Source organism: Poecile atricapillus, chromosome Z, assembly GCF_030490865.1.
Source record: "Poecile atricapillus isolate bPoeAtr1 chromosome Z, bPoeAtr1.hap1, whole genome shotgun sequence".
NCBI classification, from domain to species: Eukaryota; Metazoa; Chordata; class Aves; order Passeriformes; family Paridae; genus Poecile; species Poecile atricapillus.
The window spans coordinates 61,379,129-61,406,818 of record NC_081289.1 but is presented as its reverse complement, the minus strand read 5'-3'; the positions used below and the strand labels follow the sequence as shown (position 1 = coordinate 61,406,818).

Below are 27,690 nucleotides of genomic sequence, written 5' to 3'. Positions count from 1 at the left end.
TAATGATGAAACAAACATAAGTATAGAGTATTCTAAGAAAGGGGGGGTTATGAACCTTACATCAGCACCTGGAGAGCCACTTTGGTAGGTCAGGGATTTTACTCAATATTTTTAGAGATTGCATTAGAGTGTAGTAAACTGCACTGCTAGGAGGAAAGAAAACAGTGATTTTGGTATCAAGAAAGATACAGCTAGTCAATTGGTAATTCATCCATACAGAGTAGGATCTCTGTGAGAGAGGATGACATCGTGGCCTTTGTGATTAACCTCCAGCCTCAGAAACAGTTATTGGGCAGACTGATCCAGAGCAGAGAGTTCTGAAAGTTGCTGCTCCTCAGGCTGGCAAGAAATTGCTATCAAAGGACCTCAAAATTGGTGCTGCCAGTCTTTCTAGATATCAGTTATTCCTGTGTGGTTGGATGAAGGGGACATGTGTTGAGTGTGTTGGCAGAATCAGTGAGGAATCACAGGGTTGGGGATATCTACTCTGCTAACAGACAGCTCCTCCATGCTGTGATGTTTAAACAGGAATCCAGAAATCCCATTCCATGGCAGTTCCCCATAAACTGAGAGGCCAGGCTACTTTGTTCTGCTGAGTTCCTGCCACTGATCTGCAAAGAAGCTGGACATTTTTAGACTTCTGGAACCTGAGAGCCCTGGTTGTTGTTATTCTGTCTCATAGTCTGAAGCATCCGAAGTCTAGGCACTTTTCGTCTCTTGGGTTGCCTAGGAGCCCAGCTGGCAAGCAGGGAGTGAAACAGGCTCATTGTAAAACCTTTCTGCTGTAATGCTGCCTGGTTTCATCAAAATCAAATAATCTCTCTCAGGTATTTCAATCTTGAATTGTCAGTCTTACAGACAACCATCCTGCCTGGGAATTTTGAACTGGCTTTTCACAGATGAGCTTGTTTTCAAGACACTAGCTCATAAACTTAGAATAAATATCTCATGATAATTAGAGGAAGCATATCTCCTGTTTTATAATTGGATGCAAATTTCCTTTCCTACCTAGACATCCGAGAGTGTTTTTATCTAGAGCTTTCAGGGCCGTAACTGATCTCTGGTGTAGATTTGAAGAATTACCAATATTTTTAAAGATTCATCCTCTGACATGTATTTCAAAATATATATATTGATAGGACTGATAAGGTACTTCTGAGGACAGGACTGAGCTCTGTAGGAGATAGTTTCATGTCAGCAGGTATTAAATTCTGCATTTCCTTTCCTGGTATTTTCTATATACTATATTATTTATATCACTAGGAGCATGTATGTCAGAATATGTGCTCAATTTCAAATTGTTTAAATAATTTAGCAAATAATAATGGGGCCAGAGGGAAGAAGAGCATAAACCTGAAACTACTATATATTTTATTTCTAGAGTAAGCAGCCTCAGCACATAGTGTCTTTGATTGTTTTTTAACTATTCTTTGAAAAGAAAAGCTTCCTTGGTTATTTCATGCTGCATCTTCTGTTATAATTAGACTTAGTAATTGATAGAGGTTTCTGTATTGTGTTATGAAACAATTGTAATGTATATATGCTGAGGGTTTGGAGGAAAAAACATTGGTCATCATCCTGGAAAAAGCGATGTCCATGTACCTCATCAAAGTCAACATAAAATTTTATATCAGTGATAAAACAGGACACAGAAGAATGCTAAATGTTCTGAATAGCAGCTGCCTACTGTTAGTCTGCTAGGAGTTAGGTTTGAAATGGCTTTAGGTCTTGTGTGTTTGATTTCTGTGTTTCTTCTGGCATAAATTAGTCTTGTCTCTAAAATCTGAAGTCTGAGTCTGATTGTATGAACTCACTATATAGGTAATGACAGGAAATCCTAACCCAAATCTAAAGGGTTTATAAAGAGCTGTTATTTAACTGTTCAATCTGAAAGACAAATTTCAGAAAAGACATGGAAAATAATAATTTTATGTTACTTAAATTTTTTTGAGTAACTCTGTATAACCTCTGACATTTGGGAAGACATGAAATCCAGCAGCTTTTATTATGTTGAATGCCAACAGGAAGACCAGTTGGATTTGATGGTGTTAAAGGTCCTTTCCAACCTAATTTTTTCTACAATCTCCAATAAAGCCAGAGGATCAGCTGAACTAGCAGCCATGTAGACAGACACTGGAATCAATACTCAAATCTCTCTTTTTTTTTTTTTTTCTGGCTGGGAGGGAGGAATAAATAAGATATCTTGTGCTTCCCACTTGACCTGTTACTGATACCCAGCACTACATGAGGTTACATGGAGTTACCCAGCAGGATGGAACAGAGAGTGCAAATTCAGCTTTGCTGTTCATCTCTGCATTGATTCTTGTGAGGACACTGGGGGAAACCAGGAGGTGTCCAGTGCGTGTCCTGTCCTCTGCTGGCAGCACCATAAAGATGACACTAATCACTGTGTCTTTTTAGAAATTCATGTTGTTTACAGACACTTTGATAACATCATTTCAGTGGAAAATGTTCAATAGTTTGAAAATCGTATGTCACAATCCTGTTTGATATAATGAGATTCTTTTCAATATAAGAAATATCATTATTTTATACTATTTTTGTATCATTATTCCATAGTTGAATGCATTTGTGATTTATAAAAATGTTTTCATTCACTTACAGTCTTCTGTTCCTGTAAACTCTTTTGGTTATTGCCATTGATGTGCTAATATCAATGTAACAAAATGCAACTAAATCTCATGCAACTACTGTTATAGTGGCATTGTTCTTTTCTTTTAAAGCTGCTAATTGTAGATTTACAATTTTCTCATTTATTTTTGCAAGAGAAGAAATGATTACTACAGATAGATGAAATGATTGACTTTTATCTGAAAGTTTTGCTTCATCTCCATTGTAAAAATATTTTCTGCGGTCCTTATCTCAATCAAGAGCAGATTTAATGCAGCTTTCCTAACTAAAAAACCCCAAACTGTTTAGACTGGAATGTGACCAATCAGTTAAGCAGAGGAAGATGTGTTTAAAATAGATTTGTATTCTAAATGTGGACAACACAGAAATTCTGCAGTAATTTAATAATTTAGAAAGAACACAATAGCAAGGAGCACATTTCTCTGAAACTTGGGAGAAGTAGGAAAATCCAAATGAATACATTTTCTTAACACAATACAAGCTCTTTTTTTTCAGCCATCTGCCATGTAAGTTGACCATATAATTATTTTAGAAGCATTATAATACAAAGTGTTTGAATAACTAGATTTTAAGCATTACTTTCAGATTTTTTATATCCATATAATCTGCTTTACTGTTTTAGTTTCTTGAGACTTTGTAATTACGGCTACTTTTAATTTTCTCATAATGATTAAGTAGTTTAGGCAGTATATTCTTTAATTCACAAAGTCCTTGTTGTGATAAAGATACATAATCAGAAAAGATAATTTTCTTGATTTTGTTGTTACAGGAGTGTATGTTAAAGCTGCTTTGGACACCTTAATTATATGTTTCCAGATATTGCATTTCAAGGTTGAATTTAATTTTCAAATTTCCAGACTTACTTTATGTTTTACAGTTGCTAATGATTTTAATTTTTGCCACCTAAAGTTATCCCTTAGATGTATCAGGGGCTTTACTGGTGAAAATGTGTGTCTGAATCTAAAACGGCTTCCAGGCAAGATAAATGCCTGTGTAGTTTAATCACAGGAGCAATGAGTGAGTGTTTGCAAGGCTTTGTGCCAGCAGCTTTCAAGTCACTTGCCCTTCGTGGGGAACTTTGGAATGCCATTGTAGCTCACATACTTACATCCCCATCAGTCAGATTTCAGAGACAGATTTTAGACTGACTCCTCAGTGAAGTATCTGTAGAGCCCTTGGTGTCTCGGCTGGCAGTAGAGTCAGTGGGGATGTGGTCAGTGCAGCCAGTGGTATCTAGAGAGCAGTTTTGCTGTCTAGTCACCTGAACAACTAACAGAATGGCACTGAGGGAACTGCCTGAATGTTAGCACCTTGTGCTTATTGAGACTCCCAAGGAACCAGAGACATCCGTACAGAGCTGGCAAGTGTGATGCACTTGCACTGGAAATAATCTGCAAGAGCACTGCACGCTGCAGTGACAGGTGAGGGGCAGATGGGGTATTTTTGGGTACTAGATGCCTGTATGTGAATTGCCTCCATTAACATAATGACTACTTCTATCAAATTTCGAGGAAATTCAGGTGCCGAGTTTGCTCATGGAAACACGTGGTATTATGATCTTTGGCTGACTCACATCCATTGATGCCCAAATTCTAGTTTAATTATTAGGTATGATGTATGATAGGACAAGGGGGAATGACTTCAAACTGAAATAGTGTTTAGAGTAAGTATTAGGAAGAAACCCTTTAATTGTTAGGGTATCACTGAAGCAGTTGCCCAGAGAACTTTTGGATGAGCCATCTCTGGAACTGTTCAAGGCCAGGTTAGATCAGGCTCTGAGCAACCTGGTCTAGTGGGAAGTGTCCCTGCCCATGGCAGGAGACTAATAGGAACTAGATGATCTTTAAGGTCCCTTTCATCTCAAACCATTCTATGATTCTGTTATGATTCTTTTTCTTCATCTCCAATCTGTGTCTTTTCAATTAAAATTTATTCTATGAATGAATTCTCCTGCAACCAGATCAGTTATCAGGGTAGATGCAACCAGATCATCTACGGGGTAGATGCAGGTAGACTACCAAAATATGTTGCATAAGAGGGTGAAAGCAATATGTGATACTTTATAGAGAACTTGTCTTGTCTCCAACACTGACAACTCAACTATGTGCATTCCAAGACTTATTAGGAGATGCTGTTGGTTTTGATATCCACAAATGAATGAAGTGTTGCTTAAGTATTTATTTTTTTCTCTTTCAGTTATTGCAATGGATGTATGTTAGATCCAGACTGTGGTCTCTGCTACAAATTGAATAACTCAAGTGTTGTTGAGTCCTCATGCATTCCTGTTGATAAAGATTCTACAATGAAAGCAGCTTGGGGCAGGTATGTCGCTTGTCAATATTTTTTAGCCTTGTGCTCTACAGAGAATGTATTTTATGATATTGAGAACAATTTTGCTTTTACAAAAAGTGTTAAATTCTTGAGATGTTCAGGAAGAAGAAAATAACTTGGCATTGTCAAAAATGAGTAATTACTTCTTAACAGTAAACCAAAGCCTTGACCCTGATGTGTGCAGCCCTTTCGGTGTACTCTGTCACTTAGGAAGCATGGCAAAAGTACACTAGAAATGAGGAAAATTACCTTTCCTTAATGTTTTTCATTCATTTGAAGTGGCATATTCCCTAGTTATATACTTAAAGCCCTCTGAATTAATTTTCTTTTTAAATGCATTAATTAAACCACACCTTTAATACTGGCCTACCAAAGAAACAATTATCTCAGCTGAATAAACTAAAATTAGCAAAATCTGAAAAGTTCAAGTTGTCAAAAGCATGGGGTTTGGCCCCAGATTTCTGTGGTTCTCTGCCTGAAAGAGGTGTCATGCCATATGCTGCACTTGAGTGTAAAAATGTCTGTATTCATAGGTGCAACTGCAAAATATATCAAACCTCTTTCTTAAGCAACACAAAATTTTCTGTGAAGTCACAGCAACCTTCAAGTTTTCTGAAGTTCTAACTATTCCAAAGGAATAGCTTTGTGAGTTAGAACATTGTCTTGTAGAGGCTTTATGAATACTTTAGTAATGATTAGGGCTTGGATCAGGGTTTAGAATGGTTCAGAGCCACAAGGGAATTATGTAATTACTTCTGATAAAACCACCTCAACATAATTCATCTCAGCCACCCACACACCATGAACATACTTTGGGAATAGGCAAAGGTTTGTGTGGTGGTTCGGGCCTTTTTTTTTTTAACTTTCATAGATATTTCTCAGAATTTAAACCCAACTGTCTTAATGGCACTGAGTCATATTGGACAGAGGTTGAAAAGTATGAAAATATCTACTAATTGTAGAATCATTAATTTAAAATTACTCTAAAATTGCCCTCATTTTGATTTCTGTACCATTAGGCCTAGTAATTATTTCCAGGTGCAAAAAAGAGAATCTTATATTTTTTGTAATCCTAATTTTAAAGCACTGTGATCATTTTGGGGCTATTACAGTTAATAAATAACTGTGAAAACCACAAAATCTCATCTGACCTGCTTGTTCTGTGACTAACTTCAATGTCACACTATGGAAAATACCTTGCATGTTGTCTGATACCCTGATGTGATCTGCAGCATGTGGACTCTCATATTTGTGAGGTAACAGATGTCTCTTTATATTCCAAGTCAACATCCATTTCCTATATGCTGTAGTTTTAAGTAACTTATCTGCAATTAGCAGACTCACACTGGAATGCAGAAAGACGTACATGCAAACAAAAAGTTTTTAGGAATAGTTGATAGATAAACTTTATTTCATTAGCCAGTGGTATTGTTTAGTGTGATAAATGCAGGCATAAGAAATTTTTTCATATTCATGATTCAGTCTCACATACATTCTTTGCTGTATAGACTGTTGGAGTAAATTAGATAGGGAAGAAGAAATATTTCCATATCATATTGCAAAATGCAGTCTTTCCATGAACAAGAATTCCTGGCATGAAGACCCTGCTTAAAATCCTTCAAGAGGAAATGAAACAATTTATTGTATGTTACATTGGTAGCCACTGTTGTGAAAGTCCTCCCTTAAGCTGGAAAACAAATAAAATACCCACATTTCTTTTTCTAAATATTCATCACTGCTTCTAGTGTTTATTTCATTAACTTCTGTCTTGCTTCCACCTGGTCTGTGTAATCAGGCAGTTTTCAAAAAGCTGATCCTTCAAGCTGTGAAATGTCAGGTGGTGCCTTCTGTGCCTTCCAAGCCCTGTGGAAGAGGGAAGCATTTTGCCTTCTTTTCCTTCTGTTCCTCCTCCTCACAGATACATGTATTTCTGCTTACTTGCCCGGGGGAATCCCCATAGATTTTTGTTTCCAAGGGCTCACATTCACATACCGTCCCCCAGTTCTGTTTGCTCAAATCCTGAGTCTGCCTTACAGCAAAATCAGTCGCACAAAGCCAGAGGATTTCCTTGCCGAGGGAAGATCGCTGCAGGGAAAACAGCGTAGTTACATCCCCAGCTGTGTCTCAGAGCAGCCAGAGGCATCTTTATCTCCCCGGCAGCATAGGGAGAACAAGTGCCTGAGACAAGCCAATAGCACTGGTGAAGGAAATTGCAGGCCTTTCTTTCACAAAGTCACTTCGTCACAAACTAGTCATACAGGGGCAATTACTTTAAAAATACACAGCATTATAGTGATCAGAAAGTAGAATAATAATTTGAAAGATGATTTTGTGAGCTATGGACAGCTGATAGCCATAATTATCAGCGGCCTCCTTTGTAACTCCTGTGTATCCTGATGGTTTCATGCCATCCAGTATTAGATGAATGAGTTTAAATGGCTTAAAACCTCCAGGGTTACAGTTGGCTCATGGAAAATCTGTTTTGCCATTAATTTTGCTAAGGAGAGAAGAAAGATCTGAGCTGTTTGTTTGGGACTTGTTGGACCTCAGATGTCTGAGCATTAGGAGAAACAGCAGCTCTCATGATGCTGATGCAGGAGTTAGAGAAACAGCGTCTCCTGGATTCAGGCTGACAGTCCGTGCAGAGCATTTTACTGCTGCTGTGATCACATCTTGTTTATGATTTTCCTGCTGGAAAGCTGGGAGCTGCAGCCATCTGAACTCCAACTCTCCTGACATTTACTGAGGGGCTTTTCTATTCCTGATGTGTAACCTACCACCTAGGTGAGAGGTGCTCAGAAGCACTAACAGAGAAGGTCTTGTCATATATTTTTTTAAGATCTCTGCAGCCATGCAGACTGACATAGAAAACTTCTGTTTATGCATTTATAGTTTTTCACTGTTTTTCAGTGTTGGTCCCAAGGTACTTAGATAACACTGATGTAGCTGGCAATGCTTTGACTGTTTGCATAAAATACCATAATGCATTTTATTTCCAAGACATTTCTCCAGTACCAGCCAGGTGTACTAGATACCACCTCCATTGTTAATTGCATTTTTTTGGTTACGGTATGTTCTACATTGAGAAGTTTTGGGGAGGAGAGGGATGAGAGCAGATTTCAGTCTCCTGTGGCTGCCAGCAAGGCTGTTTATGTTGCTGTGGTTGTCATGGAAACCCAGGGAGACAATTAAAGCATCCACATATTTTTCAAGAAGAATATAGCATTTGGGTTCTGTTGAATGTTGGGAAATCAGTGGCTGGCAGGGACCCTGGGGGAGAGAGAGAGAGACTGCGCAAGAATAAATCTGACCGAGTCCAAGTCAGAGCTTAAGCAGCCTGGGTGATGTGCAATGGAGTGCCTGTAAGATCATGCATGTACCACAAGCAGTAGAGATGTATTTTTCATTATTTCATCAGCTACATTAAGTGTGACTGGTATTAGAATAACACAGAGAAGCATCTTGCCCAGGGCACCTGTACAGGCAGGTGCTTTGCTGCCTTTGGTATTTCTGAACCAGTGTGCAAAATAGCTGTTGACATGCAAATCTTACTGCCTCCAGCTCTGCCCAGGGACACATAAAGGATGGATCCAAGAGAGTAAGCAAGAATATTCTTTAATTATTTATTTTGTAGTAAAAGAAGAAGAGCTGTATCTTTTCTTTCAGTGTGGTCTCACAGCTCTGCATTTGGACTCTGTTTTCCAAGATTTAGGGAAGTTTTGCACTTAGCAGTAGCACAGAAAGCCTTGCAGTTCTGTTCTTCATGAATATTGAATTATCCCCATGAACTTAATAAAAAGCATTATCTCACTTGTACAGATGGGGATATAATGGGAAGGTTCCAATATGAAGCTCGGGTGACACAACAGAGGTCATGGGCAGAGTCCTTCTCTCAGCCCGGACAAAATGTAGAGGTGATTGCTTTCAGTGCTGTGCTTTCTGAACACAACCCAAAATCTGGGGTTTTCCCCCACAATTACAATTACAATTACTCCCACAGTACTCAGAGAAATTTCTCTCTTGAAATTTCTCTGTGTGTAATTGCAATACTCCTAAAGGTCAGCCAAGAATGAAGAAACTTTTAATTGCATTACTACCCTTACAGTTGAAAGAATAACTGCAAGGGAAGGAGGTACTTACAGTGCCTTGATGTGACATTAACCTTGACATGAGTATGTTGTCAAGACGACAGCAGGCTAAAACTGAGCTAAAACACTCTCATGAGCAACTCTGAGCAATCTTCCTCTGGAGAGAATAATGTTGATTTTACACAGTAAACAATTATGAAGAAATAATAACATCATCGTCAGATCAGAAACAAGCCTAGAAGCCATCCTGTCCACACAATTAGCTGGCAAGTTTCCACAGTCCCCGAAGGAGAACGATTTGGAGCAGAAATCTATAAAGAGAGAGGAGCTGAGTGATTTGCTCTTTTCAGCCATTTTTATTAACTTTGTTAGAGGAACATCTCCCTGCCAGGGGAGTTTAATGTTTCATGGAGAATCCTGCTTTTCTCAATGTAGAAGCTCTCCCCTCTCTATAAGGGCAGTCAGTGCAAATGCGAGAATGCAGATCTCTGTCCTTGGGAAACTATTTTCCTCTAGCCACCACTCTCCTAAGCATATTCCTTCCATGTAAAATTAATGGCATGTTTACAGATGCTCAGTAATGTTGTGTTTCACTTTGTGCCTGTTGCTCATATCTGCTTGTTCACTGAGGGGTTTAAATGTGTCTTGGAAACCTGTTTGGGGGAAAAGTGCCTGTGCAGTGAGAGGAAGTGGGTCAGGCAGGCAGTCAAACCCTCTTTCCCAGCTTCAGGAGTGTGCCTAATGACCTTGGCATTCAAGCCTGGATGCTAACTAGATTCCACTGGTTAGAAAAAATAAATTCATGGGAGTTCATTAGCTGGATTCTGAGACAACAGATTGGTTTATGTCCAACAGGGGACATGCCAGTGTCTGTCACAGCCTCAAGAGTATTCTGGTCAGCTTTGCATTCATGCAGGGCTGCCTGTTGTCTAATGCATAGCAGATGAGACTCTTAAAATTATTAGAATGCTTTTTGTTTGTAAAAACATTAGATTTTTATAAAAATACCATGTTACTTTTCCCCCTTGTAGATAAAGACAGACATGTAAGTTTATTGCATTGTTCAATGTTCATTGTTCAATGATGCATTGTTTTGCATCATGAGAGATACAATTGTACAAGTTCCTGTGACTTCTTTACTAATGCAAAAAGAATGTATGTGTGTATTTACACATTTGAAGACTGAGAATCTGTTTTCAGTACATCATGGGAAACAGCATTATAGACCTTTCCTGTTACCACAGAAAGATTAGCCCCAGAGCAATCTTTCAGGAATTAAGAGCACTGTTGTCCATGGCCAGACGTGGCTTGTTTTGTCATGCAGAAAGTACTGGTAGAAGGTTTTATTGCTGAAATGATTATTTGAAACCTTTCTACAAGGGTCTGCATTGAAAATTCATGCTTAACACAGCAGTAATTAGAAGAGAAACTGGTATTTCTCTTACCAAGTCATCAGATCAATAGGTGAAGATTATATGTAGGATTATGGTTCTCATATTGACCATGTAAAAAAACAATAGTAGAAGGAGTAAACGATTCAGTAAAGTAGCAGAATCAAGAAAATATTCACATCTGCATGTATGTTGGCAGCACTCATAAGAGCTGTGATTATAACCAGTAGTCTTAGAGAAATCTCTTGATGGACAATATGGTAAATGTTGGCTAAATTTAAATATTCATAATTTCAGTAGGAACCAGAACATAAAATGCCCCCTCTCTGCCTCAGTATTGTTTCGAAAAGAAAATCAAAATATATGCAGAATTATGTTCTGATTATCTTTCTCAGTGCTAGTAAGTATGAAAACCTGGAGCAGTTGGTGACAGGGAGCAATCCTATTTGTCCTGTTAGGAGTATGTACTTCAGCACAATAATATCTAATATATATTAGTGAGGTGTGAGGTGAAAATAGAAATTAAAAGGAGATCTGACACTGATTACAGTCTTTGTCAGCCAAAACTCTAAGGCACGAGGTCTTTCCTGGGAGGAGGTTATCAAACATGTAATCACAGTCTAATGGTTGCATATACCAGTGTGATTTGTTAAAGGGATGTAGAAGAGGAACTTAAGAAATCACGTATTCATATTTTAAAGCCATTTCTGCTAACTGCAGAAATGCAGAGCAAAGAGGAAGAATAGAAGGATAAAGTAATATAGAATACTGTGTCCTTAATCCTTGATGAGCCTGTCTTATTGGTGATGGAGGAGTAGGTAGTAAAATAAATGGAATTTCAATGTTCAGATCCATCCAGCCGCACTTCCTGCTTAAGGCATCACAATTCGAAATTATTTTAAAAGGAAGTTATTTCATGGTGGAGCTGAGAACCATATTAATCTCCTTTTAAGCATATAGAAAGATGGTGAAATCTAGATATGTACTGAAATATCAGGTGTAATTAAATAATTGAGGGTGGAATTTTATTGTAACTTTAAGATAGTTTTGTCCTTTTTTTAAACTGTTTAACTTGCTAAAGATGGAAGACATATTTTTGGTTATTGTTATATCATAATTATATTTTAATTTAATGCCTGTACAAATAAGGTGCTTTGTATATTATAGCTGCATTTTAGGTCTAAAATGGTGAGCAGAGCAAGATGGTAATCTAAACTGAAACTACTTACATTCCTTTCAGATAATTATTTAGGAATTACTGTTAATAGCTCTAACACAATATTTCTACTCAACCATTGGCAAATTCTGGATGTTTGAAAAGCCTTGTTATGAAGTGAGGGGCTTCTGATTGGGAAATGTTTAGTTTTTATGCTGAAGACAGATTTTATTTGTTGGAGACACCCAGCACAAAATAGGATTTTAAAGCAGGACTCGTTGGTTTGAAACATCATCTGTACATTTGTTCTCTACCTATTCTTTTTTATTGCACTTTGCTGCTAAACATGCTTCTGGATTTTACTCCAGGTTGCTAGTTAAAAGGTATTCTGGTAGGGAATGCCAGCTGCTGTTTGGGTTATTTGGTATAACTACTTCAGATGCTTGTACCATTGAGATAATTGGAATATAAAAACAAAAGTGGCCCTTGAGCTAAAACATTATCTATCAAATGCTGGTGTTTGGAAAAACTGTATTATTTAAATGGAAAAATGTTTGGGTCAGTGCTCTTCATTTTAAAAGTGCTTCAAAGAAGAAGATGGTATGGTGTTCAAACTTTAAATATACATCTGCTGAAGAAGCAGGCTTTCAGGTGTTTTCAGTCATTCTCTGGTCAGCTGAAGGGAACTGAAAAGAAAATACTCATGATCCCTATTTAAAAGCATGTTTGCTCCTAGCTGACAAAAGAGATAGGAAAGCGAAGGAGAAAAAAATGCCAATGTGTACGAGAGAATTGTCAGTCTCTCAACAGTGTGCTTAGAGTATGAGGATAATTCCTGCAGCTTTTCTCTCTCCCTTGTGAAGTGCACGTTAGAGAGTCTTTTATTGCCCATAGGAGCCTGCTGCTAATTAGCTTTTCCAGCTGCTCATCTTCTTACAGGCAGATTGAGAGACGTCCGTGCCTCACTCCTGGGGCCAGAGCACAGCCCTGCTCTGCTCATCCCAGAGGGGCACAGCAATTTGAGCGTGGAGGGAGCTGCTGCTGGGAGAGAGATGGGGATTGCCCCTTCTGCCTTGGAGCCCAGGAAAGGGAACTGCCTCATACTGGGGAGCATGTGGATTTCTTTCATGAGGGGAAAATTTCCAATAGTTGTTTTTCACTTTTATTTGGTTATTGACTCTGAAGTTTGAATTTAAATAAAAATAATTTAGGAAGACTGTCTCAGCAGATTCCTTTAGGCTTTTACACTGTGAAATGGATTTACTAAAATTAAGTTTTCTCTGTTTGGAGGGTGGAAAATATTTTGGAAAGACCCATGTGGTAGTGGATTTTTACTGATAAAGACCATTCAACAGGACCAAACACAGACCTCCATACAGCAGCTTTTACGTTTATCCCTAATCCGCTTCTTACATATCTTTATTGCATAGTAGATAATTCATCAATAATCACAGCACTGGATACAGTAAAATTTTTGTGTCTTTCCTTCTTAAAAAAATGAAGTTTTTAGAATATATTTTTTACTTTTGATGGAAAATAAATCAACACATTTCTGCAGTAGCACTGTTGAATAACTATTTTTGATAAGTTTAAGTCATGGAAATTGCTGTCTGTGTTTGCACCTGTGGTTCATTTCCTTGAGAAGGGAGGCAGTAACATCAATCTCTCACTGGCACAAGATGAACTGGAATTATTGATTCCTTTGATTTTTTTCCTTTAACTTGGCTCATTGGTTAGTACAGGCTAGGAAGTGGGCAATCTGTGAGGTGACAGGTCATACTTCTCAACAGCAGCACTCAGGGCATTTCTTCCTCCTTGTAGGATGTGCAGACTCCCTTTTGTCCTGTAGCTTTCCACAGCTGTCACATTAGCTTTGCAGAGACAATAGTAAGGGATGAGTTTGAGGTTCTGCATGATTACTGAATTCTTCAGACCTGTGATTCAGATGGGGTGTGTTTCTGTTTAGCATATTTCTTGGAAAAATAACTATTGTTAAAAAGCACTTATTTATGTAAAACTCTTTCTAGATGTCAGAGGCCATGAAAGATAGATGATTACTTTGATTTCTGCTGTGTTCTTCGACTTTCACATCCCAGACTATTGAGTTGCATGTAACAATGAAGACACTGGTACCCAAAGTTCATAAATTTTGTAAACTAGAGATAATGTAACCACTTACCATTTATGTATTTTACAAAATTCATTAGATTAGACATGGATATTGCACCTGTGTGCACAAATAAAAGCAGAGCAACACTCTGTGTTAAGTGCTCGCTCTCACAAACCAGGCATGAAATAACTATCTTGTTTTAAGTGTTCTTAGAGCCTTAGGGCTCCAATTTCAGTTACAACATTAATGATTTGCAGTGAATTTTAGGGCTGACAGCAGAGGAATCTTCTTTGGAGAGCTCTGTTGGGTGATTTAATTCAGAGCCTCCCCAGTACAGCAGGGATGGGTGGGGATGTAGTTGCTTCCCCTTCTGAAACAGGTTTCTCTGAGCTTTTTAGGGCAGAGCTATTGCCACCTACTGGAATCAGGGAAAACTTTCGTTTAAAAAATACTGTTCTATTTAAAGCAACGAATGAAAGATCTCAAGTATTGTCTGGTTAGATTTCAATTGTGATGGCAAACAGTTAAAACGGCAGTAGTTAAAATGTAATATTTGTGTCTAAATTGCTGCTACAGTAAACGAATGTCACAGTTCAGTACTTAGATGGAAGGTTATGGTTGTCAAAATGTTGTTGTTAGAACTACTGAAATATAAACTTTATATGTATGTCAGTAACTAGAAATTAAATAGAGCAGGAAAGTGCTAAAAAGGCATCCTATTGCATGTAATATTGATCTCTATTGTAAACTCCTTGTCCTTATGTGGTTTTTTGTCTCAGATTCAACAAGAAAAGCAAATTTAGAATGTTCACCCCTCCCTTTCTCTTTGTTTCAGTAAAAATTTCCCAGGGATTGATACTTTATTCTCTCTTCAGTACCTTCTGAAATAATGTGGTTTTAAGGCATTAACTGCACTATGGAAAATTGTTTCTGCACAGTGTTGATTTGGCTGGGAGGCACAGGGTCTGCTGCCTGGAATAAGCAATAAACTTCCTGTGAAACCTCAGCAGTGTGCCTGCAGCCACAGAGCAGACCCAGGTTGTGTTGGAATTGTGTCACCACATCCCATCTGTGGTTTGAGTTTGGGGTTTGGGTGGGATTTGCTTTGTTTTTCTCAATTGAACTATAAAATTTTGTCATTCCTTGCTAACTTCACATACCAGGTTTCAACATGAAAGTACAGTTTTTATGGTACCTCTGTATGTCTAAAACCTTGGGGTAGTTAAAAGCGATACTTTTTTTTTTCTCTTCATTATTTTCTAAAGTGTTTGGAAGCATTCAGAAAAAAACCGGTGGTAGTATAGTACCTATGTCATTTGGAGGGTGAACTTCCAGTGAATATTTGTGCTGAGTTATCTTGATACTTAGTTACAACAACCACCTTGATTTCTTTGGTCTTTAATTACCACAGTCTTGGAAATGCTTTTGACAATTGTAACTCAAGGGATGCTTTTGACATGATGGCATTCCTTTGACACTACCACTGGCACATGGACAGCAAAAGCATCAATAAAGGTTACTTGCAAGTTTAAGTAAGAATAGGAGGTCTGGATGGAATTTGTTTAAATCAGCTTCAGATGTCTAAAATTGTGACCTTGAGCTGTCTTGTAGTTCTTTGACTAATGGAGTTAAAAAGGTTTATTTTTGTTCCTTTGCAGCTGGTCTATGCCTGTGTTTTAGAGAATAGACTTTCTTCTGCCATGCCACCTGTTCTTACATGCTGTTCTGTTCATATTTCTTCAGTTAATATTAAAATATTGCTATTATTATTGAGCTTTACACTCATCCCTTCCTACCAGCATTCATTGGAGCAATCTGTCTTTATATAGTATACAAAAGAGGCATCTCCTGGGAGAACTGATATTTCTGCAGTGATTAGGTAGCTGATTGATATTTCTGTTATAACCAAAAGAACTTTGGAAATATAATTATTAAGAAAATGGAATGTAAGTTTAGGTGAAAAAACAAATGAGATTAAACATCAGGTGGATATTAATTTTATAGTAAACCTGCAGGAAATTCCAAAGTGCTGCATTTGGCATCATAACCTTCAGACCAGTTTGTTTCAGTAATTTTGAGTGCCAATGCTGCAATCAGAGAGACTAAATGCTTTTAAATCTGGCAAGACAAGCTAGAAGTTCTCCTATCCTATTGCGCCAGTTCTGTCAGTAGTTTGATTGCAGTCTGGTGCTCCATCCATAAGCTCTCAAATATGTCAGAGTAGAAATGACCCAGAACTTCACCAAAAACACCAGGAGCAGCAGTACAGCCCCAGTTCAAGGAAAGACCAGGAGCACTGAGGTAGAGCAAGGGGTCTGCACACAAGTGAAATTCTTAGTGAGCTAGTCTGTCATGGGTGGTCAATGCCAGTCTGTCTTTAAAAAAAAATACTTCAATCTCCTACATCTATAAGCATTTTTGTCCTGAAAGAACTCCAACAGAATGAAGTCTGCCTGCCTGTAGGCAGGAATACAGTGACTGAATCTGTCTGGTTTTTGCTAGAAAACCTCAAGCAGCACAAGTCAGATCCAGCATCCCCCAAGGTGACTGAAGACACTTTCCAGTTGGTGCTCATCTCTGAAATTCCCTGAAGGTTTGTCTTTCAGAAGAGATGGCCAAATCATTAATGAGCGCTCCCTCCTTTCAGAGAAGCAGGGAAAGCTGGCCATGACTGGATGAACCCAGACTGGATGTGCATGGTCACTGCTGAAACTGATTGTTCCAAAAGTGAGCTATTTCTGTATAACCACAGAAAAGCCACTAAACAATCTTCAAAGCACATTCCGGGGTCACAGGGAGTCCACAAGCCTTTCTCAGCCATGATGGCTGCCTGGAGGGAAACAATAGTTCATTCTGTTTCCAGAATGTCTCTGTGATACCTTTTTGCTGGTTGTCATGCAGAGACAGCTTTGTGCTTATACTTTAAATCTATGAAATTGCATCTGTTTCACAAGCAGTTAAATATTCCCATATGCAGTTTCTTGCAAGGGTTTGCCACGTGCCTGTGCCCTTACTGTGGCATGAGATGTTTCTTTGTGCTTGATTGCAGTGAACACGATTAAATGGAGCTTTTGTGGCAGCCACCAAGGTGGTGGGAGCAGGAATTCTCATGTCCCACTGGTCCCTCTGTGTGCGAGTGACATCACTGAGCCACAGCCCCATCACACACATCACATCTCCATCCGGACCTGTACCTGTACATGAATACATGAGTATGAAAGTGCTGTACCACCAAAACTGTGGGTCTTTCCTTCTAGCACATCATGGAGTTTATTCTACTCCATCTGCTAGAATGCAGTGGGTTTCTTATATTTTTTAATATTTCTGTCATACTAAAATACCTATTGATCATGGCAAAGGCTTCAAAATGTTAAGTAGTGTCTGTTCCGTCATACTCAAATTTCTAAATGTTCTTTGCTGATCTGCTCTTCCAGGAAGTTCTTCAATAGTTGATAATACCAGAAAGAAAGAAACAGTGAGAACTGTAGCATTTAACTAAAGTCTTCCAGTATGAGAACTAGGACTGAACTGACCTTGATCTCTTACTGGATCTTTCTTACTTTGAGGATTGGCTGAGACTTTTTAAAAACAGCACTGGAGGCTGGGAAGCTTCATGGCTTACTGAGGGCACTCTGCTGGAGCCCACCTTTTATAAAGTCATTGGGGTTCTTAAGCACATCATTAGTTTGGAAGCTACAATAAATAGTAGAACTTGTCTTGAAAGAGGATAAAAGATTTAGGGTTAGTAAAGTTGTTCAAAGCCATGAACAAATAAAAGTTTTGTGATGAGAGGTGAAATCTCAGTGGACCACTGGGCACAATTTCTTGTAGAGCCACAAACCTTAGCAACAGGATAGACTGAGGGGACAAACCTAAGATTTATATGCATACTAAGAATATTTCAGTAAGAACTGTCAGACAGTTTAGTGGTTCTGAAACACTCTGTGGTTATTTTAAATTTTTTGAATCAGTGTATTCTACATATGAAAAAGCAGGGAAGTTAGTGAAGGTCTCAATCTCTAAAGTACACAGATGTAAGTTTTCTGCAAATCATTGGAATGTGTCCTTGACAGGGGGAAAAGGGCAGAAATCTTAGGTTGCTTGCTGTTGCCTTCTGAGTCTTACCTGAAATGATTCACTCTTTCATTGTTGCTTTTTCACAGACTTTTTTAGCTTGTAAATACAGAGGATTTTGTTTCAAGTTGCAAAAATATATTCTTTTGTCTTCTCATGAAAATACAGCTGTGGGCTTTTCTTCTCCTTAAGCATTACCTTGCTGTAACTTTAACCTTGTAGATGTCAAATTCCAGTGAACCTTTCTCTGATGTTTTTGAGAAATATTTTCTGCCACTACATATCAGCATATCAAGCTACTGAGTCATACTTGAATTTAGAATTCCTCAGAATATATACTATTAAAAAAAAAAAAATCACCATATTGGAAAAAAAGAGGTATAATTATGAAAAATCTCTCAAGAAATAATTACCAGATTTTGCTCTTGTTTATTTGTTGTATACACAGTTATTTTATTCTCCATCTTGTACCTATCACTCACTGTTGTTGATATCACTGAATTTTTCAGTTATAAACCTCAAAGTAGTCTTCTGGCTGTACATAATAAACCCACTTTTTTCATGCCTTCTTAACTGGAGAATACCTAATTCTTGCAGCTACAATTTCAACCTGTCAGGCCCTTAGCTGGTGTTAACCAAGTTGTTTTCTGCCAGCTGTTTGTTGAGTGTACTCTTAGACTTGGGTATAAATGGATGTAGATGGAGCCTCCATGCACTCAGTTTGTGCATTAATATATTTAGGTATTTGAGGATTTTATAAAAATAATTTTATTTGATGCTAATTTTGTTTAAATATACATAAATATGCTTTTAGATCCTTTTCCAGAAAAGAGTGCAAAAAGATCTTTTTGCAAAATCAAGGCAAAATATTTATGATCTTTCTGTTCCTTTGTTTTGTCATCTGCTTCATGTCTTTGTTGAAAATTGGAGCAGTTTTGAAGCATTTCACCAAAAAATGAAAGAAGCCACATTCCTTCTTCTGTTTTCTCTCAGCTGAACAGCTGGTTTTGTACCCGAAAGTGTCCAACATTGAAAAGAAATACAAAATACTGTATTTTGAAACTGTGACCTATTACCTAGTGATTGAAGTAGTTGAAATGATCACAGGCAGGAATGCATGAAGGACAGTGACATTCAGCTAAGATGCTTATGCTCAAAACTAATTAAGTTTTTGCATTTTGATCAGCTTTTAATTTGAATTCTGTCCATTAAAATTCTGTACATATGACTGTTAGGTATTTGTTAAGTGAACAGTTGATTATGTTTCATAGTTGTATGACCTCACAAGTTCCTGGGCTATTAATATAATATTTGAATTATTTATGATTACGAAATAATACAATTTAATTATTACTAGTAATTCTAATTTATACGGGGGTAAACCAAGTGTGTCCTTTCAGAATCAGAATTAGGATTAAGATAGGCCACTGCATAGCACAGAGACATCAGATGTTTCCTGACACTTTTTGTGACCATCTGATACTTCGGAAAAGTAGGAGAAAGCTTGGAAAGAAAAATAAGTCAATCACTGTAGTGTGATCAAGAAAATTGTGTCTCCTACAACAAAAACCCAGTATATACTTATTTGTGCTCACAGCTTTTGAGTGCACTGTCAGCTGTTGTGAAGTCTGAAATGGTTGAGCTTTAACACTGGGTAAACATTATTCTGCATTTTCCTGATTTGAGTCCATTTCTCAAGGTAAGGAGTGCACAAAAGATGGTGGAGAAGTCCAACTCTGTTGGACAGAGTTCTGGCAGTAGCAGAGATTTGTCTCTCTCCCCTCCTGGTAGATGTGATGAAGAATGAAGCTTGAAACCCTCAGGGCGTGACAGCAGAGTGGGGAATTGTAGCTGACAGCTTGGAGGTAGCCACGAGGACTTGCAAGGTGCTTGTATAGGATAAAAGAAGTCTGAGGGAAATCCCAAACTGAAGATCTTTCACTGGGAGATTAGTTATCTCATCCTCCCAAAGGTGCTTGCTCAGCCCCATGGCTCAGGAGTGTCCAACTGGCACTGTCAGACAGGTTGGTTCTTTCCTTTGGCAACAGACACAGCAAGTGTGTTATCCACACTTCAGAAACCACTAATAGGTGATTACAAAAGTACTGAAATGTCCAGATCAGCAAACAGTTAAGAACCCCTTTGATGTGATTTATTTTGGGCAACTATTTGCCATGGAGGAAAATTGCTCCTGTTTCCAGGCTGTTGCTCAGTCTATTCAGACTGAATAACAGCTCCAGCAATCTATTTATCGGGCAGATTCAGATGCAGTTGTAAAACTGAAATTTCTCAGCTTGTGAAAGTGTTTGAATTTAAACCTAAAGATTCTTAGGTAAGTAACTAAATAATAATATTAAAAAATAATGTTCATCTGTGATCAGGTAGCCAGGACAGAGGTAGATCAGAAGAGTGTGCTAAGTCTCTTGCAGGTGTGTGTTCTGACTTGACTGAGAATCATGGAATCATGTATATCAGAAAAGGCTCAGATCATCAAATCTGTAGTTATAATGGATAGATCCTACAGTGGGGGGCAGTCAGTATGATAAAGACTTTTTCCATCACTTGCAGATGCACCAGTCATTTGCTGAGCTGCAGTTTGCTTTCTTTGCTGTGAACTAAACTATTTTTCCAGGTTTTTGAAACATATGCTAGTATTTTTAAAGGTCTTCCCAGTTACAGCAAAAGGCTTCAATAAGTGTCCCAAACTCTGTATTTTATGCAATGAAGGTTAAGCAATGTGTAGCTGAATCCCATGAAGATTTGTGGCAATAGTTTTTCAGTGCTGCATTTGTTTGTCCTTTTCTGGTTGTCTGGGGATTTGGGTTTGTTTTTTTTTTTTGTTTTGGTTTGGGGTTGTTTTGGTTTTTCAGTTGCTGTCATGTGGTGTAAGAAGCTTCATCTGCATATCTTTAGGTAACGTGGATGAATTATTTCTCTGTGTAAACTACAAAGTTAAAGTGATAAATGCAGACTTCTCCAGAGATGTGTGGAGTTTCTGAGGCGTGGACAACAGTAGCTAGGGAACTTTGAGAATGCCTAGAAATTCTTGATTCAGACATTAGTCAGGTTTAAAGTAATCTGTTTGCCTTCAGGCTGAGTTGCAGTTCACTTGATGCTTGTCATGGGGTTAGTTTACCTTTAAGAAAGTTAAAGTCGCTAGAGACTCCTGGGAGTCTTTTCTCCTGACCAATTATCGGTCATTGCTGAGAATTGACAGCAGTTTTAGCCATTGAAAAGTAGAATCAACTTGTGAACCCCACCTTAAAGTGTACAACCAGAAGTCTGTGGTTCTCTTTGTTTGCTGGCTGTAAAAAGTGGCAGAGCTTCGGCCTCTCGCTCTGCCCGGCCACGTGTGGCCGGGCGGAGGCCGGGCTGGGCCCGCCGCGTCTCCCGTCTCCCGGCCGGGAGATGGGGCCTGCGGGAGCTTGCTCCGAGCCAAGCTAGGCCAGGCCGGTTCCTGGCTTAGCTGCAGGTTTTGCCGTGATGGAATTCACCAGAAACTGCCGAGTAAAGAAGGAGAAGAGCTCTAAGCCTGCTGCAAGCAGAGACGGTGACCACACTCTCTAGAGTAGCTATGAGGAATTTTTCATCGCAGACAGCTCCAGCTCCTGTTCAGCAGAGATCACTGAACCATCTACAAAAGCTTGGGCAAGATTTTAACTCTTTCTTATCCAGATGAGACTTGCGGATTAATCTTTTCATCCAGAGAGAGAAAAAGAGAGTGATCAACATGAAAAGAAACTTTATAAACTACTAGTGGCAAGAAAGAAAAGAAGCTTCAAGAAAGGTAGAGAATTAAGAAGATGCTTTAATTAAGCTGAAATATCTTTCTGTTAAAACTATGGAGATGGACAATAAAGTCTTGAAAAGAACTCCTTTAATTCATGATAGTGTATGGGGAGGAATAGAGTGTTCAAAGTGTAAATTTGAGTAAAAAGCAGAGTAATTGTGGTATAGTGAAGTGCTGGGAAATTTGAAGCCTTGAGAGGCAATGAGAAAACTGTTTTCTAGTGAAGCTCACAGAAACAGATGAAGAATACTTTTTGCCTTTGACTAACTTATCCTTAAAAATACTATCCCCAAACTCATGACCCATAACACATTTCAGAGTGATGTGAAATGGGAGGAGTGAGCTTTGATAACAGCAGCTCTGGGCAGCTGATATCAAAGAAACAGAAGACTATAACAAAATAGCTTTCTTGTGAGAAACTCCATAAATTAACAGAAAGGAACTTCTGTTTCTCTACAGAGACTGGTGAAGGGACTGTAGAAAGAATTAGAACTGTTTAAACCATCAAAATTCTAAAGTTTCTGTCTCTGTTGTCATGTGAACAAAAGAATGGTGAGCAGTGAGAAATGAAAAGGTTTTTCTAGAAGTTTATTCTGGTGTTCTTATTCTTGTAGTTTGTCAATAAACTTTATTTCTTTTAAGTGTTATGCCTGATTTGCTCTTGTTTTAATCCATATCTCACAGCAAAAATAAATAATCCTTTTTTCCCCTTTTTGTTAATTACTGGTTCAAAACCACGACAATGCTTTATACAGCATCTTACCTTGTGTATAAAACAGGAGCAAGGATTTTTCTTTAAAACAGAATATGCTGATTTATAGTGAAACTATACCTCATGGTTTAACTGGTTCCTATGGGTTGTGCTAATGTAACTATTTTGGATGTACATGGGTGGATTTGAGAGGCCACTTGATGGACAGGGTAGAGGCGGTTTTCAAAGTTCTCCTTAGTTACATGTCTGACTACCACTAAGTTATTATACAGTTCATCTGGTACCTTGCTAAATTTTGCCCTCTAAGGTAGTTGGGGGCTTGTTCAGACAACTAAATATCTTTAGCAGAAGAAGAGGGGCTTGAACTTACGACAACTAATCCAAATGTTGAGATTCAGATTCTTCTACAAGATGAGTAATTGCATGTGGATAAATAATCTTAGTTGTTCCCAAGCATCATCCACAAAAACCTTCCTCCATCCAAACAGCAGCTACTCTAAATTATGTTTCTTTTGTCCTCTGTCATTTCCATTACAGATTTCAGATGAAAACATGAGTTAATAAACTTGGCATAAATTAATATTCTTCAGTGGATTGCCATGATATAAAAGTCAGCACTCTACACGGGAGACTTTAAAAATCTCCTTGAAGGAGATTTTTAGTAAATCAAATATATTTGTGTTACACTCAAGACTTAAATTGGCAAATTGTGGATTATCATTATCCTGATAATCCGGGCACAAAAGGCTGGCATAAGAGCAGTCCTTACATAGTTTTACTTGCGTTAGAACAAAGAAATGGTGGATTAGTGAAACTGTGAATTAATTATAAAATCTTTCTGTGCCATCAGCACCTGATGTTAAAGTTTATCTCAGAGCAGAATGTGTAATTTTGAAATATTCTTGTTCTAACAAGCATTTTACAGAGACGGATGATCACATTTGTGTTTTTCTTCAGAAGTAATTTCCTTTGCCTGACTTGATTTGAATTTTGACCTTTTAAGATTTTTGATCTAAATCCATTTAAGATGCTTCTGAAGGGCTTAAAAGACAAGACGTCAGCAGCTTTCATATTAAAAATACATGAACTGTTCACAATGAAGCAATTCACACAGAAGCTGTATCTTTAGGGTTAGACATTCCTCACTGTACAGCAAAGCAAAAATTAATGGATATTTGAGAAGGAAATCAAGCTGGTCTCTGTCTTGTGCCTGTGCTATGTCTTGCCCAGCAATTTCTCACACAGGGGTTTTCAGTGTTGTGCTTCAGAATTATTGTGAAGCCAGAATGGCTTGAGTATTAGGAAAATTTACATTATCAAGGAAATGGTTTTATCCTGTTTCATCTTTCTCTTATTTGCAATAATATTCTAAACTCCCCACACTGGCTCTTTTCCTACCTTCTTTTATGTGCCATATGAAGGTAGTTTAGGGAGATGGGGAGCAAAGCTTTAGTCCTTTTGAGCTTCAGACCATATCTGATAGAGGATGGATTCTGTGATTTTGAAACTCACTATATAGTGCTTGTCATTTGAAAATCTACCAATCTTCTCATTTATTTCCAGTCAGTTGAATTTCTTGCATCAATTGTTGGTAGGTGATTTCACTAATTAGAAATTATGTGCATCTTAAGTAGCCTGTAGAAAACTCATAGCCAAAAAAAATCACAGTAAAGGTTTTCAGTATAGCATTTTCATGTTTTTGGTTTGGCAGTGATTTCAGAGGCTATGATGTGATGTGTCTTCACTGGTTGTACCAATGTGACTATTACCCAGCATATTGGTACACACAAATGCTTTGCACCAGTACCTGATTGCATCATTTCACTTGTACCATTTACAGGGAATTGCCTGGATGGTCACTCAAAGTGTTGTAGTCAACACCTTAATGACCAAGCAAACACCAGTGACAAGTGGCATTCCTCAGGGGTCAGTACTGGAACTGGTGCTGTTTAAGATCTTTGTTGACCACATGGACAGTGGGATTGAGTGTGCCCTCAGCAAGTTTGCAGACAACACCAAGCTCTGTGGTGCTGTCAACACGCTGGAGGGAAGGGATGCCATCCAGAGGAGCCTGGACAGGCTTGAGAGCTGGGCCCTTGTGAAGCTCATAGAACCATAGAATCATCCAGGTTGGAAGAGCCCTTTAAGATCGAGCCTGACATCAGTCCAGCACTACCACAGTAACCACTAAAGGATGTCACCCAGCACCAGCCTCTTAAACTCCTCCAGGGCGGTGACTCCAACACTCTCTGGCAACCTATTCCAATGCCTGACCACCCTAATGGGGAAAAAAACTTCTTCTAATACCTAACCTGAATCTCCCCTGTCTCAGCTTAGGACCATTTCCTCCGGTCCTCTTACTTCAGTCACTGTAGAAGAGACCATCCCTCATCTAACTAAAATCTCTTTTTGGGTAGTGGCAGACAGCAATGAGATTCCCCTCGACTCTCCTCAAGACTAAACAAACCCAGCTCCCTCAGGCATTACTCGTAAGATCTATTTCCTAAACCATTCATGAGCCTTGTTTTCCTTGTCTGGACATGGTCCAGCACCTCAGTGTCCTCTTTAAAGTGACGATCCCAGAACTGAACACAGGATTCAAGGTGCAGTGCACTTCTGAGTACAGTGGGATGATCACTGCCCTGCTCCTGCTGGCCACAATATTCTTGATGCAGGCCAAGATGCCATTGGCCTTCTTGGCCACCTGGGCACACACACTGGCTCACATTGAGCCCACTGTCGACCAGCCCACACACCCAAGTCCCGTTCTGTCAAACAGCTCCTGAGCCACTCCTGCCCCAGCCTGTAGCACTGCATGGGACACAAGTGCAGGATCCAGCATTTGGCCTTATTGAACCTCCTGCAGTTTTCTCCTCAGCCCTTTGATCAAGTCTGTCCAGGTCTCTCTGCAGAGCTTTCCTACACTCCAGCAGATCAACACTTCCACCCAACTTGGTGTTGTCTGCAAATTACTGAGGGTGCACTCAATTCCCACATCCAAATCGTCAAGAGATGCTAACAAGCTGTGGAACAGGCTGCCCGGAGAAACTGTGGATGCCCCATCCCTGGAAGTGTTCAGGGACAGTTTAGATAGGGCTCTGAGTAACGTGGTCTACTGAAAGGTGTCCCTGCCCATGGAAGGTGAGGGTTGGAACTTGATGATCTTTAAGGTCCCTTTCAGATCACACTATTCCATGATTCTTTGATTTTCTTCTGTGTTTCAGCTTATGAAGCAATGGGTAGCTGCTCCTCTGCTTCCATCATATATGCTCCCTTCATGCAGGACAAAATTCCAAATTTTGTCTGGTAATAAACTGTATGCTAATTATAAATATGTTCTTCAGCAAAATAATACAGTGCTACAGTAGTAGAATTAGCACAGTAATAGAGCTTGAACAAATCTCCAGCCTTGAAGGAGTGTTATTTTTTTAACATTCCCAGCACTGCAAGATGCCAGCAAATGCAGATGTCTTTGCTTTTACGATGTGTACCATGCTGGTTCAGAACTGAAGGATAAGCAAAGCACAGTTTATTACTGCCAGGTTTCTATTTAATCTAGTCTCAAGTGCTGTTTTTCCCATTTCATTGCACTGAATCTGCTTTTCTGCAACAAAATTTCCTCTCTGCTAGGGGCAGACAGTGAAGAATATGAGTGACCTCAGTCACAGGAGGCTTTGGAGACATCTGGTTTTCCCCTGTATCATTTGTGTTCCACTCTGCCAAAAGTAGGATACAACTGGGGAAAGATGGCGAGGGAAGGAAACACACTGACCTGGTCTGCAATTGTGTCTGCATGAATCAGCATGTTGGTTTGTGCTCATGGAGATGGATGCAGGATAATAAACCAAGAATGTCTTTGTTTACAGTTTTGTTTGAGAGAAAGCATGAGGCCCTCTTTGCAGAGCTGCCAATCTGGCTGGGCAGAATGGAGAAATTCATCTCAGCAAGATGCTTAAAAGTGCTCATCAGCTTGTATTCATTACAAACACCTGCAAATGAAATTCGCATAACAGCAAAAGAAGCAAAATTGATGATGTTAAAGCAGTGTGAAATCGAGCACTCCTATGTTCTTGCAGTGGGCCAGTCTGTATCCAGGCACAAAGGACATGTCTTTGAGAGGGATGTTCAGCTGATCTGTTTTCTAAATGTTTTCCACCTCAAGAGTGAAAATGAATCAATGCCCTGGATGAGATGGCCTTTCCAGGGGAACTCAGCGAGGCAGAGCTGTGAAAGGGTGGGAAGGAGCACACTGGCACTGGCTGTATTGCTGACTCCAAATTAAGGGCTCACCATTTCTCCACTTGATCAGGTGCTGCTCAAGTGCAAACTGAAACGGCACATCTTACAGGTTACTGCCATTAGGGTTTTACCAAGGTTCAGACATGCATTTTTCCAGTGGTTGTAGGGTTAACGTCTCTCTATTAAATATTTTGGAGCTTTGGATTTCCAGCTATCCTGAAATTGGGTCTGGGACTTCACCATGATATCTTGCTTTAAATGTTGCCCTGTCATCTATGATGAGATAGGGAAGATTTCTGCCCCAGGAGTGCTGGTGGGGTGGTCATCAGTGCTTAGCACATTGCTGTTCAACTCTGAGGCATTGCAGAGTGGCTGTTACTCCACCATCCACAATCTCTTGCCCTCCTATTGCCATTGCAGGCATCGTCATTCTGGTTTCTCTACTTGTCAAGAGAGTCACATCCTTCATATAAGTGCTCAACTGATCTGGAAATCATAACCCAGGCAGATGTTCAGCTCTCTATGATTTCTTCTTTGCAAGTAAATAACATTGTTTGATTAACATATGAAAGAGTAGTGTCTGCCTGACTCTTCTCTCCAGAAAGTATAATATTTTTCATCTCTAGCAACTGATGTGGTGGCAGCTGAAGAGTTTCACAAGTTACATTTAAGACTTGTTTCCTTTAAACAAACAATTTAAAAAAATTATAACAAAAAATAAAGTATGCCTTTAAAAAATGTTATATTGTTGGCAGTCAGAGGGAAATACCTGATCTTACACCTATTCCTTGAAATATTGGAAATTGTTGAAATATTCTGTGAAATACAGAATTCCCACATGGTCCTTGCAATAGAGACACATATTCTTTCAGTAGCTAATTACAAGCACTACCTTCTCCTAAACTGTTTCACTGTGTAGGAAGGAAATACACACCTCTTTTCTTTGTAACTTCACTTGACCTTGGCACACTCCATAGACATTGCTGTTTACACCTGAAGTATGCCTCATGTAGTTGGTTCAGAAGTGATGTAAAGACTAACTTCCCTCTGACCTTACATTCTTGTGTGAAGCATCTTTAGCTCAAAGTCCTGCTGCTGCAGCTGGTTTTGCATTGTGTGATATTCCTGTAAACTAGTCTTGATGGCT

At 38.9% G+C, this 27,690-nt stretch overlaps 1 protein-coding gene across 3 annotated transcripts in view; it reads left to right on the top strand.

Annotated features, from left to right (window-relative positions):
• LOC131573220 (proton myo-inositol cotransporter) overlaps positions 1 to 27,690 on the top strand; it is a 147,979-nt gene that overhangs the window by 112,082 nt on the left and 8,207 nt on the right. For all 3 annotated transcript variants that reach the window (XM_058826952.1, XM_058826951.1, XM_058826950.1), the window contains exon 7: positions 4,849 to 4,974. In XM_058826952.1, coding sequence (XP_058682935.1) covers positions 4,849 to 4,974 — 126 coding nt within the window. The remainder of the gene's footprint in view (positions 1 to 4,848; positions 4,975 to 27,690) is intronic.